The sequence below is a fragment of the Ambystoma mexicanum genome, chromosome 1q (genome assembly GCF_040938575.1).
Source record: "Ambystoma mexicanum isolate Mex_15411 chromosome 1q, UKY_AmexF1_1, whole genome shotgun sequence".
NCBI classification, from domain to species: Eukaryota; Metazoa; Chordata; class Amphibia; order Caudata; family Ambystomatidae; genus Ambystoma; species Ambystoma mexicanum.
Genome location: NC_090922.1, coordinates 504,597,327 through 504,615,599, shown reverse-complemented (window position 1 = coordinate 504,615,599; position 18,273 = coordinate 504,597,327). Strand labels below are relative to the sequence as shown.

General features: G+C 46.7%; 1 protein-coding gene across 1 annotated transcript in view; it reads left to right on the top strand.

Moving 5' to 3' along the window:
• Positions 1-18,273, top strand: part of XRCC1 (X-ray repair cross complementing 1) — a 795,788-nt gene that overhangs the window by 681,127 nt on the left and 96,388 nt on the right. Inside the window, exon 14 of the mRNA XM_069640868.1 lies at positions 479-609. Within this exon, the coding sequence (XP_069496969.1) occupies positions 479-609 (131 nt within the window). The remainder of the gene's footprint in view (positions 1-478; positions 610-18,273) is intronic.

Sequence of the window (18,273 nt, the reverse complement as noted above, 5' to 3'; positions counted from 1 at the left end):
TCTCATCTCTGCCATGCGGATTACCAGGTTAGACCGATATCCCAGCAGAAAACATGCAAAAAAACTGAGATTAAACTTAACATGCAAGTCAGTCATTCACATCAGTCTTTCACAAGTACCTTAGTTGTTTCCTATGTGCTGTTTTCCATCCCCTGTCTTTACAATAAGCCATCCACATGAGCAGGATTATCTGTTGCTCGAATGCTTGCATTAAGTTGTAGTGTTCATGCTTAGATCTTCTACTGGTGATATGAAATGGGTAGTTATCACTTTTAGACTGGCTATAGGATGTAGTATGGATGCATTGATTTTGTTGTCTCTGGGTCAGAGGGACTGACTGCTTTCCTTTCCATACTAACTTGTCTTTCGGTTTGGTGCAAAGTTAGTGTGGGGAGAGCTAGAGGTGTAACTTTCTGTGTTGCCCTTTCTCCCCTTCTCCCCATAAGTGTTACTGATTGCTCCCTCCTGCTACCCTCAGGATTACGGAACAAAAGCGGGTGAAGCTGGAATCCAGTACAAAGAATGTTGAGGAGGACCCGTATACTGTTTCGACTGACGAGAACACAGACATTGATGATGATGTGGACCTTCCCATCCCCGAGCTCCCAGGTACAGACCATGTTGGAGGGAGGCTCTTCAGTGTGTGGATGTAGTTCTAATGTAAAATGCTCCAGTTTCCATCCATGCAAGTGAAGGGAACTGGCATTGCAAAGCGATGCAGGACGCGTCAGCACACAAGGAGGTGTGCAGCCCACAGGTAAGTAAGCTGGTTGGGTGGAGGTAAGGGGGTATTGCGAAATGTCCAGAAGAGAGAAAAATAAGTTATTTTCGGTAAAATAACTTTCTTCTTTTTCGTATTCGTTCATTTCTCAGTAATCCTTTCACAGCCACTATCATCATTGAACAGGTTCCACACAAGCTAGTTTTCACTGCTTTTCTGTAGTCTTGTAAAGAGCGCTATTGTGAAAGAATAGGCTACTTAGCGATTATGGTACATTTTCTAGTAACTTGTTTCATTGTTATTTGATGTTCATAGTTATTTATATCATTGCAATTGTAACTGCATAATGCGGAGTACCCTTTAAAATGTAAACAAAAATTTTTAAATGAAATTGTATTTATTAAGCAAACTTTGTTGGAGACTTATTGAGAGAAATTCCATGTACTTAGAGTTTGGTGCCCTCCCAAACCTATGCAAGTAAGCAGTCCATAACTTCCTTGGGTCCCATGGTGGTAGCTATAGTATAGCAAAGTTAGCTCTCAGGTTCATGTAAAATAAAGGCGTGCCCTTGCAGAAGTACATGTGATAAGCATACCTTCTATCCTGTAATAGGTAAGTGAGAATTTTGGTAAAACATGCAGGTAAATAATTTGGGTTTGGGAATGTCGCAACTCTTCAAGAGTAGAGTTTTGGGTACTTCATTTGTGGAGTAAGGTTACCAAAGCCGACCAAAGCTTTAAAAATAGCAAGTTCTAGTGGACTACCCCAAGAGTGCTGCAGTACCTCGCATGGGTTTGCCTTCCATAGGAGATATTTTGAGGGATGGGCCAGTTCCCAATTTGGCTCAGCCAGAGACTGGTCATATTGGTGTGTGTGAACCCCCAATTTTTAAGGGTAGACTCTGAAGATATTGAGTCTAAATCATGGTTCTCCTCCCGGCTAGCATCTGGGAACGCATTTAGGAAACCTGTAAGAGAGCAGTTAGGTAAATGTTCCTCTGTTAGGTGCTAGTATCTGAAGATGATGGAATATTCTCTAGCCAAGCAAGATCTTACAACAAAGACACTGTGGGGGCTAATATCAAATCTATAAAGAGTCCAATAAAGGAGAGTTATTTTAATGGAGAGTTACATTAATTTAGTTATGAAAGTGATTAATAGTGTTGTAATTAATTCCCTCCATTAGATGGTTTTGTTAAAACTGCTTGAGTAAATAATGTGTTGGGTTGAGAAATCATTTGACTAACTTTGGGAGACTACCAGTATTACCCAGGCCTTTTCTGTGTCTGCCCTATTTTTCCCCAGCAATACTTTCATTTGAAGCTGACTGGTGACTGCTATTGTTTTCTTAAATGGTTTCTCACTCATTGTCAATGTTTCAGGCTGGTGCCAGCATGTTACTTTCTCAGAGGCTTCACCACATTGTAGCCATTTTACCAAGGAGGTAGCCACTTGCACCTGAAGCAGGAGCAACCTAGTGTTCCTAAATTCCTGTGACATGGTTGTTGCCCTTCTGGTCCTTCCTGCACATGTTCTGTAGCAAGAAAAGCTATCTTCCATGGTAGGTCAGAAGAAGGAGGTGGACCAAATGGTGACATTCTTACAATTTATTTTTGTCAACATAATAAGAAAAGACTTATCTGTCCAAATCACAAAGGATTGTCCTACCTAACATAAATCTATGGGCCTTGGCGTCAGTATGGCAGTCCAAAGTAATGATCCATCCATCCATCCATCAAAAGGCTATCCTATTCTAACCCTACCACTAATTAAATATCAAAGGAAAAGAACGGGGTCCAGGAGAATGACTCCCTTCTCCTGGATAGGCTTTTTCCAGCCTTAAAAGTCTATTTTCAAATATGTCTTGGTAACCATGTAAATCAAATCCTTTAATTTGTGTAGGGTACTTTTCCACCTTTTCTGATTCTCCTTTAATGCTTTTAATAGAGTTCCTTGGTTTCGCACAATATGGTTTTGACCCTTATCCCTTTTGGAATCTGGCAGTGTCTCTAGATGGCTTTCTGTCTTTGGACTATACTTCAATAACTCCATGAACTTTATGAACTGTTCTTCACCCTCTTTAAGGTATTCACAACCACTGGGGCGAGTATGATGTGTTCCCTTATATCCTTCAATTTCTTTAAGGTATTCACAACCACTGGGCAAAGTATGATTAGTCCGCTGAGGCTGTTCCTTCCATGTCCTCTCCCCCAGTGTCTCCTGCCATTCCTGTGACCTCTATTCTAATAGATTGGGGTCACCGGTTCTTCCTGTGGGCTCAGATTGCCTCTCGTCTCTTTTGCACATCTAGTGTGACTGCTCTCTTCCGGCACCAGTGTACAGCTCTGCATCGTTTGACGACCAGCCGGTCCACATCTTCAGGCTCACGTCACTGCCTCGATTCCCGTTGGACATACAAAGTTTAGTTCTTTGCCCTCTCTGGGCTTCTTCTGCCTCGTGGTTGCCAGCGTCCTATCAGCCGAGGACTTCCCGTGGTCTTCTGGTCTCTCGCCAGATTTGAACCTCATGGGTTCCACCAGCAATATACTTTGATGGTACTTATGTTTTTACAGGGAAGTACTGGTCCCTCTCTGGTGTAGAACCATAGACCTTTGTCTCTCTCTCTCATGAGCGCTCTCCTTCACTCGCTCAATCTTTTAGTCCCAGTATGGTTTTCTGCCAACTACTGAATAACCTTTATTTCTGGTATCCTTTTCTACTCCACAGTATATGTGTTTGTCTGATGAGTAGGTGTGACATTACAATAACAAACATTGACTCGTGTAGGATGTTTCTGCTGAAGCCCTGATGGTTTCAATGGTTCTTCATAGAGAGATTTAGGGGGTTCCTTTATGGAACATGAGTCCGTATCCCCAAGAGGCGAGTCTCTCCCTGTGAAGTCCCACTGACTGCTACCCCTAGGGGGATTGTGGTGTAGCAGACTCACCTCCCTATCCTTAGTGGGAAGGACTGCTCCTGGAGAGAAGTGACAAGATCCAGTGAATCGTCCCACTTCCTAAATCGCCCTGACACAAAGGTTGCACTGAATTAATGGAATTCAGTTGTAGCTTGGTGAGATCTAGTTGTAGCTTAGTGCGGATATTCCATATACTTTAGTATACATCCATGTGTGCCCCCGCGGAGGCCCCGGAGTGAGGCTGAGAGCCTTTGATTTGAGAGGCTGCAAATATTTCAAATAGTCAATTGGCTGTTTGTGTTTATAATTCAAGTGTCCCTGAGCCATCAGTCGAATGCCTGGGACTGCTCCTGAAGTAGCTGAAAGAATGCAATGTTGTGGCCCTTTTCTTGAAGCTCTGTTGCTGGAACTCCTGATCCATCTTTAGACACTCTCCTTCTCTCCGACCACATGGAGCCTGTCTTTCCTTGATCCGGGGCACTTACTCCCATTCTGTTCCTCTGCAGCCTTTGTGTGTTCCCGTGAAGGTCTTGCACACCGACATAGAAATGAGGGCCCCAGTTCACCTGGAGCCTGGAGGCCTTGTTTGTTTTGTCCTCAAGCACTGCTTCATCCGAGCACTCTACAGACCGGATCTCTGAAGCAGTATTTCCTGTGAGGGGCCCTCCTTTATCTTGTCTTGCAGGAACAACTCCCGGACAGACTTGACATAACTTTCTTCTTTCTTCGGTCCAAAGACTTGAGGTTCTACTCTAGTGGGTTCTCTGACCATGTTTGCATTGTTTGTTCCATTCTTCTGTCCCTGGGGTCTGCGTCTTCAGTCCATAGAACTGCAACCCTGGTGTGATGAAAGATTGTTGGAAGGATTTTCTTCTTGCTGCTTTCCTCGCACAGACGTCTATGGGTTAAAAAACCCTGTCTTTTTCTTTTGTTTACTGACCTGCTTTTTTGCAAGTAAATTAAAGGCCCTCTGCTTTACTTCCCTTGCTTTATGCTCACATTTTCTACAGCTGGGGTCTTTACCAGTTCAGAGTAATCGTCTTTGGGGTAAAGAATCCACCTGCCACTTTCCAAATGTTGGTTCGCCCATGTCGTGAGTGCATTAGATGATTTCTGCATGACCTATCTTGATGACATTGCATCTTTCAGTCCTACTTGGCAAGAAGATGTAGAACATATTGTGATTGTATTGCAGGCCCAACAAGCCCACTTGACCATAAAGGCTACCAAATGTCGGATTACTCAGGACTTGGTGACCTATCTTGGGCACAACGTGGGTGGGAGCAAGATTCATCCTCTACACAACAAAGTACAGATTGTACCAGAATAGGGGACCCCTACCACCCAACTCAAGTGAGAGCTTTTCTAGGCCTTGTTAGGACTGATTTTCTATACTCAGCCTGGTGAACAGATGTATAGAAGGCCATCCTATATCGTGAAAGGGATAACACTGGAAGCTGTATGTAGGAGGTGTAAACAACAATACAGGAATTGGGTGGCCTCACACTAGTGCATTATGATCCAGAACAGCAAATTAATTCTGAAAGCCGTACTTGAAAACAACTCTAGAAAGTTCTGGGAAACCAGGGCTGTCCTTTGGAACCAGCCCTGTTTAGTCTATTTATCTCTGACTTGAAAGATGCTTTAAATCTGCCATCAGCATGCCCCTAGAAGATAAATGGCACACCTGTGGGTTGGATGGTCTACGCTGACGACCTAGTCATTGTATATCAGACACCAGTAGGGTTGCAGCGCAGCCTTGAAAGTCAGCAGGGTTATGTAGAGCGAAATGGCCTAAAAATAAACGTGGAGATTTTAGTGTTAAGAAATGTGCAGTACAGAAAAAAGAAATTGTATCGTTGACGCTTTGGGGAAGAGCCAGTCAGATTGGTGGGCGCAACCAAATACCTATCGTTAACTGAAAGGCTGATGATGCCCCGTGGATAGCAGAACTGAAACGTAAAACTAACAGCTTAAGGGTGCAGGGGCAAACCTTAAATAGGAAATGGGGGACGTTTTCATTGATCCCGATTATTAGATTCTATAAGCAAAAGGTTATTCCTGCTTCATCATATGGTGCAGAGACTTCATTAGCCACGCGCTGGGAGATATGGGATTCACGAGAGTGATTGTTCTGGAATTTTTTGGGTGGTTTTCCTAATTGTCTATCTGTAACAACTATAAGATTCGAAGCAGGGCTTTTATCAATGTACGTAAGAGTAGTCTGGAATTCCCCAGCCTTGTTTCAAAAAGTGATTATGGAGGACAGCCCGATTCAATTTAAAATCTTAAAAAAAAACTCTGGTTATATCCCAGACTGGGTTTTGGAGTCATGGAAGCAAAGATGTAAAGAAGTTTTGGAAAGCAGTGACTTGACAGAATGGTCCCTCGTGAATAACCCGGTCCGGGTAAAACAGATACTATGGTGTCTTGATTGGGGAGAAATAGAAAGAAAGATGGGGAACAATAACCTTAGTTCTCTTGCAAAAAAATGGTTTCTGTTCCAAAATACTTGATAAGTCCTCGACATAGGAACTTATTCCTAACATTTAGGTTAAACATCCTTCATACTAAAGAATTCCTTTTTCGCTAGACACCAAGCTGAAACAAATGACGCTTGTTGTAGATTTTTTCATGAGAAGGTTGAATCTTTACAGCATTCAACTCTTTTTGTCCTAGCCTAAGAACTCAGAGAACAAGACACCTGGGTAAATTCATTGCTAGGAACCAACTACTGAATGCTGACGAATGGTGGGAATGTTTCTATGGAGGCAATGATTTAGGTTGATTTTTGTACTGACAAATTTTATGAAAGAAATATTGTAACTTTTTGTGGCAAGTTCTGGGTTTCTCTCTTCAAGTAGGACGATGGAATGATCAGTTGTTTAATAATTGTTGGTTGATATTTTTGTACTAATAAACTGAATACCTAATAACATTTTTTTAAAATGGTTTACCTTGCCAAGCTGTGAAACATGGTGTTAGGGAGAATTCTCTCTTTCGGCTGAATTTCCTAACCTAGTGAGTCCCGCATCAAGTTTTGCTGGATTTCTGGAGATTGTTTACTCCCGCCAAGAGTGAGACTCTCTTTCTCCCACTCTTGGACATGATTTATGGTATTCCTTTGACTGCTAATGTGTTTTATAGGCTATGGGGTCCTTTACTCCATAGGGTCTCATGTGTTTTTCCTATGTGTGTGTTACACAGCACCCTCCGTGCAGTAACACAGGGGTGTCATAGTGACACCCCACCATAGACTCCATACCCTGGGACTGACTACTGTCTCCCAGGGCATGTAAAGTCACCATTGGCTTTACTAGTCCCAAATTATTAACAGAAACCAGTACAAACCATCATATTGTGGACGTACTGGCCGGGGCAATTCGATTGCCCCGGGGTCTGTTAGTCGAGGGGGCACGTCTCCGTCCCCCCTGATCGAGTTTTGGCTGGTGGCAGTGGAAACTACTTTTTATATTCGACTGCAAATATTTTCCTATGGGATTTTCCCATTGTTCGAGGCTACCAACTTTAATTATTTAATTCTCATAGCCTCGAACATACCGCCGGTTTATTTAATTAATATTAATTCTCCGGTTGGGATTTTTTGCCAAGACTCGATTCTAAAATGGCGTTTGTGTTCTCTTCTGTGACTCCAACCCAAGTCGAGCCCTTTGTTCCACTTTTTGGCGAGCTTCTCCACAGAAGCCTCCAAAAGTGGTGCCACTCTGTCTGGGTACCACAGGGGGAGAGGGAGGGGGTTTAGGCACCCTGGACTGAGTTACCTTGGTAACTCAAGTCGCACTCTTGTGTGATTGGCCCAAGTGGTGAGCCGGCCGGCTCACCACTTAGCATGTTTGATTGACAGCTAGGCTGAGTGAATGGGGGTATGCTGCATAAAAGCAGGGCTTTGGGGACTGGAACTTCAGAAGTCACCACAGGACCTGAGAATCCGACGAGGGAGAAGCTGAGCTGACCTACCACGACGACACCACCGGTGGAGCCCTGCAGAACCAACTCACCACTTCCCGACGACAGAGAAGATCTCCCGGCTGGAGAGGCTTCTTCCCCTGACTGGTGGGCACAACCAGTTTTCCTTTCTTTCTTCGCACCCCAGCCCGGTTTGTGGTCAAACTGCCCGTGCCAAGCACCCCGGCAGCCGGATAGCCACTCACCACTGAACCGCGAATCACCGGACCGCTCCTTGTACCTGAGAAACTCGGCGGCCGTTTTCTTCCCTGGCAGTGCAACGGACTCCTGTCTTCCTCCACGACGAGATCCTCTCTTCCCCCGGACGAATCACCAACTTACATCCGCTGCCAGGAACAACTGCCCCCGCTGGAGCGTTCTCACCACTTTAAGGTACTGTGCCCGCCAGGCCTCCCTTTCTAAAGATTGCAACAAGGTAATAATAACTCCTTAACCTTCTGGACTGGGCTGGCCGCCTTGACCCTCTAACTGGTCCCTTTCTTTGGTCCAACTCCTTTTTGAACCTTTACAAGACTTGTGCACTGCAACCGTGTGATCTTGGACACATTTCGTTGGGATCCTCTGAAAGTGGATCCGAACTCTTGAACTCTCACTTCACGGTTTTACTCTGCCTCCCTATTTTGTTATGTTCTGGTAAAAGTGTTGGGATCTGTTTCAACTTGTTCTCTGCTCTCCTCTCCCTTTTTAAAACGAATTATTAGAGTGCCATCTACGTTAAGCGCTCACTGCTGTCTGAAAATAAGTGGGGCTTTACTTAAGACTTGTCTAATATTCTTTTAAGGGCGTGTATATCTTTTAGTGACCATGTTTTTGAATTGCTTACCATTAGTGCCTGTGTGTTTTTCTGGATGTGGTTTTAAATAAATAATTATCTCTTTTACACCAAGCCCTTGTCAGTGTTTACTTGTTCTACTGTGTTCTCTTGACCTATTGGGAATACTCTATATACTGCCTAACTCTTCTTGAGGGAAGTCTGACTGCTCAGTCACAGCTACTAAGTGAATCTGTGTGGTACAGACTGCTACCAAGTGGGTTTACTGCCAGACACCTGTAGTCCTAAATCTTTTGCAGTGGTCCCAGAGGGAACTGCACAGGTTTCTGCCTAACACATGGCAAAGCCCAGACTACCCACATGTGTTCAGGAATTTACAAAGTAAGCTTAACAGGAGAGGGTCCCACTTCCTTCTCTGGGGCTCACTAAAAAGAGAGTTATAACAAGTCTCTCTCTGACCATCTTCCTGTGGATGACAGTTCAGTGACACTTGTCAGGTCACTTCACCCTCCTTCCACTGTGTCTAATCACTACTGAGCACAAAAGAGGAGCGACCTCTGGAACTGTCATTCAGTAAGCTGTCAATGACTGACTTTGCAGTCATTCTGTGTGGGGTGGCACAATGACATATGAGATTGTGATACACAGTCACCAATTGTAATCTATTGCCTGAGGTCTCGAGAGTCAAAGGGCCAATCAAATTAGGCCTGACATCTAGGTAGTTCAGGAGTCCTATAGGATCCACGATTTTCAGGGGAATCCTTCTTCCAAACCTGGAATAGGGCCTCTACCAACTACCTCAACAGATGTTGTAGGTAGGACAGGGGGAATATTCTCCTTCCCTCTGTCTCTGACTCCTCTGGCCATGGGTTTCCCCTTGGGTCTAGGCTGTCCCTTAGGCTTGGCTAAGGCAGCCTGACTCTGAGACCAAGTGCTTGAAGAGTCTGAGTGTCTATCAGGACCTACATCTTGAAGACTTGGCTCACCCAGAACTCTTCTAGGAACCACTCCCCTAACATTGACAGGTGCCCTGACCATTTCTCTATGCACAGCTCTAATGACAAATGCTACTAGAAAATTGAGAGAGGGCCTACCAACCAACTGGATCTCTGGCAAGAACCTGTGGGTTTACATGGAGGAAGCTACATCAGTAGGACTGGGCCCAGGGTTCCTAACAGTATATACTTATACCTGCTACCTGAACACTATCCTTAGAAGAATAATGACTAAGGGACAGTACTCGGATGGGAGCAGAAGCTCCAGCACTACCAGTTTCCAAGTAATCTAGCCTATCTTCCGACTCACCCCTGGCATTCTTCCTCATACAGTGGGAAGGCCAGACTTGCAGAGTGGACCCCAAGGTCTTACCCTTACACCTGCAGTCCCCCTTCTTATTGTCACTTTCTCCACGTGTGTAACGGGTCCCACTGGGTCTTGACATGAAAGGGAGGCTTACAGAAACCACTCTCATGCTTGTGAGAATTAGTCCCACTACCCTGACCTGAATCTTGTGATTTCCCCTTATTAAACGTTTTGTGTGCCTTCTTGGACAGAGTTCTATCAGTACCCCCACCCTCTTTCTGCTTCTTTCCCTCTTATTGCTTACCTGAAGCAGGCTTGTCCTTGTGGGACACTATGTGAGACCCGTAAGTAACCAGCAATGGCTAACCTGTTAGGATCTAACCCCGTAGAGTCAGCCAGATGTTGCTTAAGCTGTAGGGAACAAGATGCTAATTTATATGCTCAATCATGACCAAATGAATAATTCCCTCAAAGGTGGTTACCCAATAACCCTCTACCCAGCCTCGCAAGTTTTTCAAAGAATCTGTAACAAAAGTAACCTAAGTCAGACATTCTTTTCTCTTGTACTTTAAATCTCAAGTATTGGGCAGGAGTCTTCCCAAACTTTAAGATGAGTTTTCCTAAGTGTTGCAAAAGCTTGCCTCTCCGCTTTTGACATTTTCATAATGGCACTGCAGCCAGAATGGGCCAATGAACGGAGCAACCATGCAGTCCTACTAGCATCACACACTCTTTGTACTTCACGTGCATACTCAAAAGTTACAAGCCAATCAATTATATCATTCTTCTCTTCATACACATTAAGCAGATCTTTTGGGAATCTTGGATGCGAAGAGCAACCAGAACCATCTCCAGATCCTCTGGAAGAACCTTGTGAAGCCTGAAGCTTGGCATGCTCCATCTGGTGATCTGTCCTCCTGCCTCTCAATTCTTTCGAAGTCTAACTTAGCCAAGTTAAACTCAAGCTCTTTCTCCTTGAGCCTGAGCATCTCCTTTGTTAAGTCAAACATTGCCTCAGCCTCTGAGGTTGTGACAGAAAATAGTCCAACAGGATTCACTCTCTTCCTCCTCATCCTCATCCTCAACATTAGTAGCTGCAGTGGCAGCAACTCCCTTACTGTTGCTGGGTCCAGCTCCAGCATCACTACGATTAGTTAGTGTAGGTACACCCTTACTCTACTCAAAATCAAGATTTTGTACAATTAGTTCAGCTTTAGTGCCAGAGAGTGTCAGGCCTCTGCCACTACACAACTTTTTCAAGTGATCCACGTTTGAAGAACTTAAAGTAGTTCAAGTAATTGTTTCCATATTATCAAATCTCGTATGTGACTGTGAACTACGAGGCAGTCAAAGAACACAGTGTACTGTGTAGGTGTTATCCAGACACTCCGCCAGTGTTACAACACTGAGGTACCCAATACTGATTCTCATCCACTAAACAGCTAGATGTTAAGTGGAGAGGGTCATCCCACCGCTGTACACCAATTTGTTAAGACTGATTTTCTATATTCTCGCCTGGTGGACAGATGTACAGAAGGCCAACCTATATTGTGACAGGGACAACTCTGGGAGCTATAGTCAAACCAGTTCAAGGCAGCAAGGCGAGTGGTCTAGGCTTAAGTCTCAAGAGGTAGTGAGCTTGTGTAAGGGATCCACAATGAGCACACACAGTGAAAGTCAAGGAACACACTTAGACAAACGGGTATAAAAATACCTCTTTACTTATGGCCAAAAAACAGTGAAAAATGATTACTAACAGGTAATATCACTCAATACTAAAAATTAGATGCATATATACAACTACTGGAGTAGGGCAAAATACATATCAAACCCATGAAAAGGAAGGTACAGATTAGTATTAGCACTACTAGCCAACAGAGATTTAATCATAACTTCAGAAGTACATCCCTACGATGTATGGGGCCTTGTGCCCAAAAGTTCGTCGAAGTTCCATACAGTTTTGTGAAGCTGGAAAAAATTAAAGGAGGGTCTCTGTGGTCCAGGGAACAGTTCCAAGTGGCAAGGTGTGAGTTAAACTAGCTACCAAACGTGTTACCAACTTTCGGAGTGCTTGTGTGAACAAGCAATGGCAAAGCCAATGTAATCTAAAATGTACCAAACTTTTAAATGTGAGTTAGGGGTGCAGGTAAGTATCGCTTTAACTCACCCCGCAAACTCTGGTTCTTCATAGGACTTTTATTAAGAAGGTCCCAGGTTACATTTCCTGCTGTCAGCCGCAGCCCTAGATTCCCAGGGGTTGCAGGTTCGAGCAGCTCTCCAGTCGGTCTCTAATGCTGGTGCAAGGTCTCCCAGTTGAAGAATGTAGCGGAACCTGATGCAGGGCCCCTCTCTGGACAGGAAAGGACACAGGTAAGCAGTTTTGCATGATAGCCACTAATGCACATCGACGCAAATGGATTCACTTGCTGCGGTCAGACTTTCCATTCGATCTCGAGTCCCCTTGATGCTAGGACCACAAAGTTTCGCAGAGGTAAGTCTTGTTGCACAAGCTGAGGACCCCCAACCCAAGTTCCCAGCCTAAATTTGGAACAGTGACGTCAGCAGCACGGTAGACCAAACTCAGAGGTGGGCAGCCACAGGGCAGTCCTGTGGAACTTCCGAACGCTCTTCTTCGTAGGACTCCGAGCTGATGTCGACAATGGATGGTCCCTCCTCTCCAAGGGTCGCAGCTGCTTCGCAGGACTGCTGGAGATCTTCCACACGACCGGGCTCATGCAGGGCAGCAGCAGAGGTTGGTCGCCAAGCCTTATTCCGACTGGTCCACGGTCTCCTCGCATGTCGTGTAGCTGGACAGGTGTCTTGGCTCCTTCAGTTTCTTCCAGAATCTCTCTAGAGTGGGTGCAGCGGTCCTCTTTTTATCCCAAAAGCCAGGTAAGAGCAGCAGCTCCCACTAGCCAATGACAGATCTGCCCCACACACACCCACCCCAGCAGTAGTCCAATCAGGACCAGAAAGTCCCAGCCCACTTCCTGGCAGCAAACACACACTGCCCTCCAGTAGCCTGCCAAAAGCCTATGCTTTTCTGGGCACTGGAAGTCCATATAAGGATTTTCCTGGCCTCACAGGCCAGGAAGAAGGCTAAAAGGCCAGATGGTCAAAGGACAAGCGGAAAACCTTGTAGCATGGCCATGTTTGATCTCTAGCTACAGTTATTAGCCAAACACAGTAAGGCTAAAACGAAATGCAATAGAAAATGGTAAAATGTCACTGCTGCAGCCAGTTTGTCCATTTAGCACACCTAGGATAACCAAAAACCCCCTGGGTGTTAGTCTAGGGCAAAACAAAAAGTGTACCCCATTGTACTGTATTGTTAGATGCATTGTACAATGATAAAAAGTTACCACAATTGATAACGGTTTACTAAAAGTAGTAACAAAGTAACTAGACAAAGGAAAACAATGTTACAATGTTTCCCAGTGCTGACAGCCTGAAGGACATGTCACTTTGTTTCCCCAAAACAGATGAGCAAAAGCCTGTATAGTGAAGCTTAAGGCTTCACTGAACTGTAAAAAGAACAGGTCAGATACAAAAATGAAAGCAAAAGGTTTGGGGGTCCATAAAAATGGAAGGAAAGGTGCAGTAAAGAGGAATCTTTCCAAACAGGCCTCACTGGATATTACAGGAACGGCAGACTGTGGTTCCATAGCGGCCCTTTGGACCTAAGAAACCCAAAAACGTTATTGGTCTGTGGAGTGTGATTAGGCCTTTCAGGGCTTAAAGGATTCCTTATGCCAGGCCCCTGTCCTCAGGGCAATGGATTGACTACCAGAGACCCTTTATTGTACCGACACTATCTCTGACACTGAAATAGGAGCAATCATTTCTGCTAAGCTTAAGGATGGGGAGTTAAGGTGGTCCACAGTGGAAAAGCAGTGATTTGCCACTGTAGGAGCCATAGGGAAGTTGAAACCCTACCTCTTTGGGACTCACTTCACCATACACATTGATCATAATCCCTAAAAATTGCTAATGAACATGAAGGCGAGGAATCCAAAACTGCTCAGCTTGTCCATAATCCTTGAAGGCTTGGACTTCACTAATGAGCATAGGCCAGGTCGTCAAAATAGAAATGCTGATGGACTGTCCAGGATGTATAATCGACTGGTACAAGAAAAACCCATCCAGGAGTGGATTAGATTCGCTGTCCGTGGGACGGGGTGGCGGGGTTGCGAGTGTTAGATTTTTGATTTGCTGCTTGCCTCCCAAAGACTCATATAGGTCACCCTATCTTTTTGCTTTTGTTTGCTTACTGACCTGACTCTTTGGAGGGAAGTAAAGCCCTTAGTTGTGGATATTGATCTATCCCAATAACTAGTGGCAGACTACGTCTCCCATAGTGGATTTCTTGTATTTGTAAAGCTGCACACATCTACTTAAAGTGAAGTGCGTTTAGCATAATTTGTATACATAATACCTTTTCCTTTGTAACTTTATGGTTACAATTACAATGTGCCCAGGATGGACTGGTGGTAGCAGATGTTCTTCTACTGTGTTTTACATTTTTACTCGTTCATTCATAAATCTTTATTCAATATAAAATCTTTAGGTACAATTCCAAGATGGCCGCCACCCTTTGAACACTGTGTCCCCAGAGCTCCTGCCCTGTAAGCAGTCCGAAACGGCTGATTGTGAGTAAATAGCCCTCCCCGGCGTTCACATAGCAGCTTTATCGACGGGGAGTCGCACCCAGAGTGGTGGGGGTGCATGCCGGCAGAACGGAGGGCCGCGAAGCGGTGAAGAATTGTGCCCACGGTTGGGTATCGGGTACCGGAGCGGCGATCACTGCTGTTGGAAGGGCTCTCAGGCGACTGCCGCCGCCCGTGTTAGACTAGAGTGGCTCCCGAGCTTCGATCCGCCTGCCCTGCGGGCCGAGGGGACACGGCTTGCAGTTCCAGCCAGCCGGTGTAATTGGAGGGTGTCGGAGAGCCAGTCTGGAGGTGTCTACCCTCTCTGCGGCAGAGGGTGGAGGAGGAGTCGGCCCTGCTGTCGGAGGTGCGTCTGGCGGCCCCGGCCGCTCACTCTGGAGGCGGCTGATTCCCCTGCGCAGACCTTGATTCTCTGGCCGGGGAGAGACTCTGCCCGAGGGTACGCACCGCTCCATGAGCCGGGAGCGGTAGGAGGAGTGGAACCGGGTGGAGACGCCGCACATTTTTGAGGACGATACGGCGGCGACCGCACTTGGCTGGAGTGCCGGCTGGAGACACAGGGAGGCTCGGAGAGCCGTGGAAGGGAAGTAGGGTGAGCTGCAGTGAACTGAGTGGCCCTCATTGATCAGGCTTCCAGCTTTGGCGCTGGCTGCTCCATTCCAGCGTTGGATTGCGGCAGACGTCGATTCCCGCCTGGGACATCCAGCGACAATTTTGAGACTTTGTGGCCCTTGTAACTTGGTGGGCCAGCTCTACACCTTGGCTGTGCATCTGCTGGGGAGTGGAGGGTGCGCCCCAGACGACGCATTGACTCATTGGAGCAGGTAATCGCTGACCCAGGGTGCGGGGTCCGCGGCTTGTCTGGACTCGGTCTGTGGAGGTCCCTCAGGCCTGGGAGACCTGCAGTTTTCGTTTGCTGGATCACGCATCGATACCAAGAGGGAGCTGGAGTGCGCGAGTGGGGTATACACGGCCTGGCGAAGAAGCACAATGCCCTCCAGGTGGAGTGGTGCGCTAACACCTGCTCGGGAGATCTTACATGGACTTAGCACAGGGGGGGACGGATCATCAAGCCTCCTGCCTTTTAGGACGCCGAGTGGCGGAGCGAGACTTTGTGTTCTCTGAGGTGGAGGTTTAGAGCTGGTGGCCCGCCATGTCCAGGAATAGGCTCCGTGACCCCCCATCGGCCTCCAAGAGCACTGCAAGGGTCCGCGAGACCTCCTTGGCCAAATTCTGGGCCAAGGACCAAGACCAGGAAACCCATCACCGGAGTGAGCTCTCAGCGGAGGATGGCGAGGATAGGCAAAGCGAAGGATCTTCCTCAGACCGTCAAGAGGGGCATGTTACTTACTCAGCCCTTCGGCAGCTCCTTGGCGAAATGGTGGATAAAATTACGTTGGCAGGCCAGAAACAGATGGACACTTTGAGGGAGGATTTGGCTGAGGGCCTGAAAGATATAAAGCGGGATGTCCGTAAGGTCGAAGAGCGTGTAGATACCAACGAACGGGCCGTTCAAGAGTTGACAGAGGATGCGCGCAAAGCTGAGAACCTACTGGAAACATTGGCTCAGGTTACCCAGAACTTGGAGATTCAAGTGGAGGATCTGGAAAATCGCTCCAGGAGAGGCAACATACGGATCAAGGCATTATCAGAATCTGTGCAGAACCAGGATCTGGCGCAAACACTTACAACAGTTTTCAAAGATCTCCTTGAGGAGGACACAGCTGCAGACTTTCAGCTCGACAGGATTCACTTGGTGGGCCCTCCTCGTTCGGAACCAGGTGCTAGGCCTAGGGATTTTTTTGTGGCCTTCCACAATTTTGTGACAAAAGAAAAGATCCTTGGAAAAGCGAGGGAAGCTGGGCATATATATTACAACAGTGGTGAGATTTTCTTACTGTAAGACCTGTCCCAAATCACCCTCAACAAAAGGAGGCGGATGCGGCCAGTCTTGAACTTCTTACGGGAGAAACAGGTCAGGTACAGGTGGCTCCATCCCTTTGCGCTGGGCTTTGTGTGGGAAGGCCAACAACGCAAAATCACGACATGTGATCAAGGCATGAAAATGCTGGGTATTGAGGAACACTCATTAGCAGACCAAGGAGACCCTCCTAGTCGCGACAGATCGGGCAAGCCTTGGGAGTGGGCGACGGTCAAACGGAAGCGGTCCAGGAAGCGCTCCGCCCGGATGGCGGATCATGGCTCACTGGGGGGGGGGCCTGCCCGCTCACTCAGTCTTCCTCTGTTGATACCCCGGGTGGAACTGGGGTTTTGCACTCATAGAGGCCCAACAAAGGCAGTCCGGGGAGGGCACCTACATCATTCTGTTGGTTTCAGCTGTTTGATATCAAATGCATTTGTAAAGGTTCAGACACGTCTTTTGGAGAGGAGGGGGGCATGTTGCCAGCTGGGCCCGCCCAGGGGGTGATTTGGATGTTGGGGGAAGGGATGGGGGGGTTTCTCAGGAGCAGAGAGGAAGACCGAGCAGGCTACCCTGCAGACCCTACATAAGAGGCCGGGTACTATGAAGTGTGAGAAGCATAGCGTATGGGGCCTTGTTCTTTTGAGCAGCATCTTTATTTAGCATGGACCAGTTGAGGATTGTTTTGTTAAATGTGAATGGGTTCAACTCTCCAGTTAAAAGGAGAAAGTTAGAACTCTACATACATACGAAAGGAGAACCCACATATAGTTGCTTTGCAAGAAACCCACATCCAGACACGAGATCAATGGAGGGTTAGGCTCTGGGGATATGGACGGCTTCATCAGGCCACGCAGTCATGTAAGAAGGGTGGGGTGATTCTCGCCCTGAAGGGTGGGCTGGACCTGTCGATCAAGTCTATACAGAAAGATAATCAGGGAAGGTACCTGGCAGGCCTGATGGAGGGCAGGGGAGAGGTATATACCGTTGCCACGTTGTATGCTCCCAATACTGGTCAAGATATCTTTTTCCAGAGGTCTCTGGTCCGGTTAAGAGATTTTGCCAAGGGGCGTATAATCTTAACTGGAGACTTTAACATGGCTTGGGATCTGTCCAGGGATAGAAGCAGAGATGGATGGGGTTCGGCGGGCGGGCCCTCGAGAGACATTAAAAAGAAAATCCAGGACTTGGCCTTAGTGGATGCTTGGAGGGAAACACAGGGGGAAGACAGGGGATACACATTTTACTCCTATGTCCATAGAACCCACTCCCGTATTGACTATATCTGGACCTTGGCCTCTCTCCTGGGACTTATCGCAGAGCTCTCTCTCGGCCCCAAAGCGTTATCAGACCATGCCCCTATCACATTACTTCTTCAAAGATCGCGGGGACCTCCAGGTCTGTGGAGATGGCGCTATCCCTCAGCACTGTTTAAGGATCCGGTCCTGGTCAGGGAAGTTGATAGGGAGCTGGAGGAATATGTGGAAAAGAATGCCTGGGAAGATACTTCTCCGCAAATATGGTGGGATGCTCTTAAGGCCACGATAAGGGGGAACATTTTGGCAATTAAAGCCAGGAGAGAGAGAGAGAGAGAGAGAGAGCAGAGGAGGGAAGAGGAGATGGTGGGCGAGAGACTCAAGGAAGCAATGGCAAGGTTAGCCATTAAGCACACACCGGCCGCCGCTAAGAAAGTTCATACTTTGAAAGGGCAATTGAACCTTCTCCAAACTAGAGCAGCCGAACGTAGCTTACTACGTCTGCGGCAGATAAACTACATGAAAGCCAATAATGCTGATAGGCTGCTAGCGCGAATGTTGCGGAAGAACAAACAGCGTAGGACAATCCTAGCTATAAAGGTTGAGGGGAGTCTGAGATTTACAGACACTGTAGCGATGGAGAGGGAGTTTTCTTCTCTTCCTTATATATGTCAAGTACTCCTGACCCCACATTGCAGCAGGCTTACCTGGATAGAGTTGATCTTCCGGCC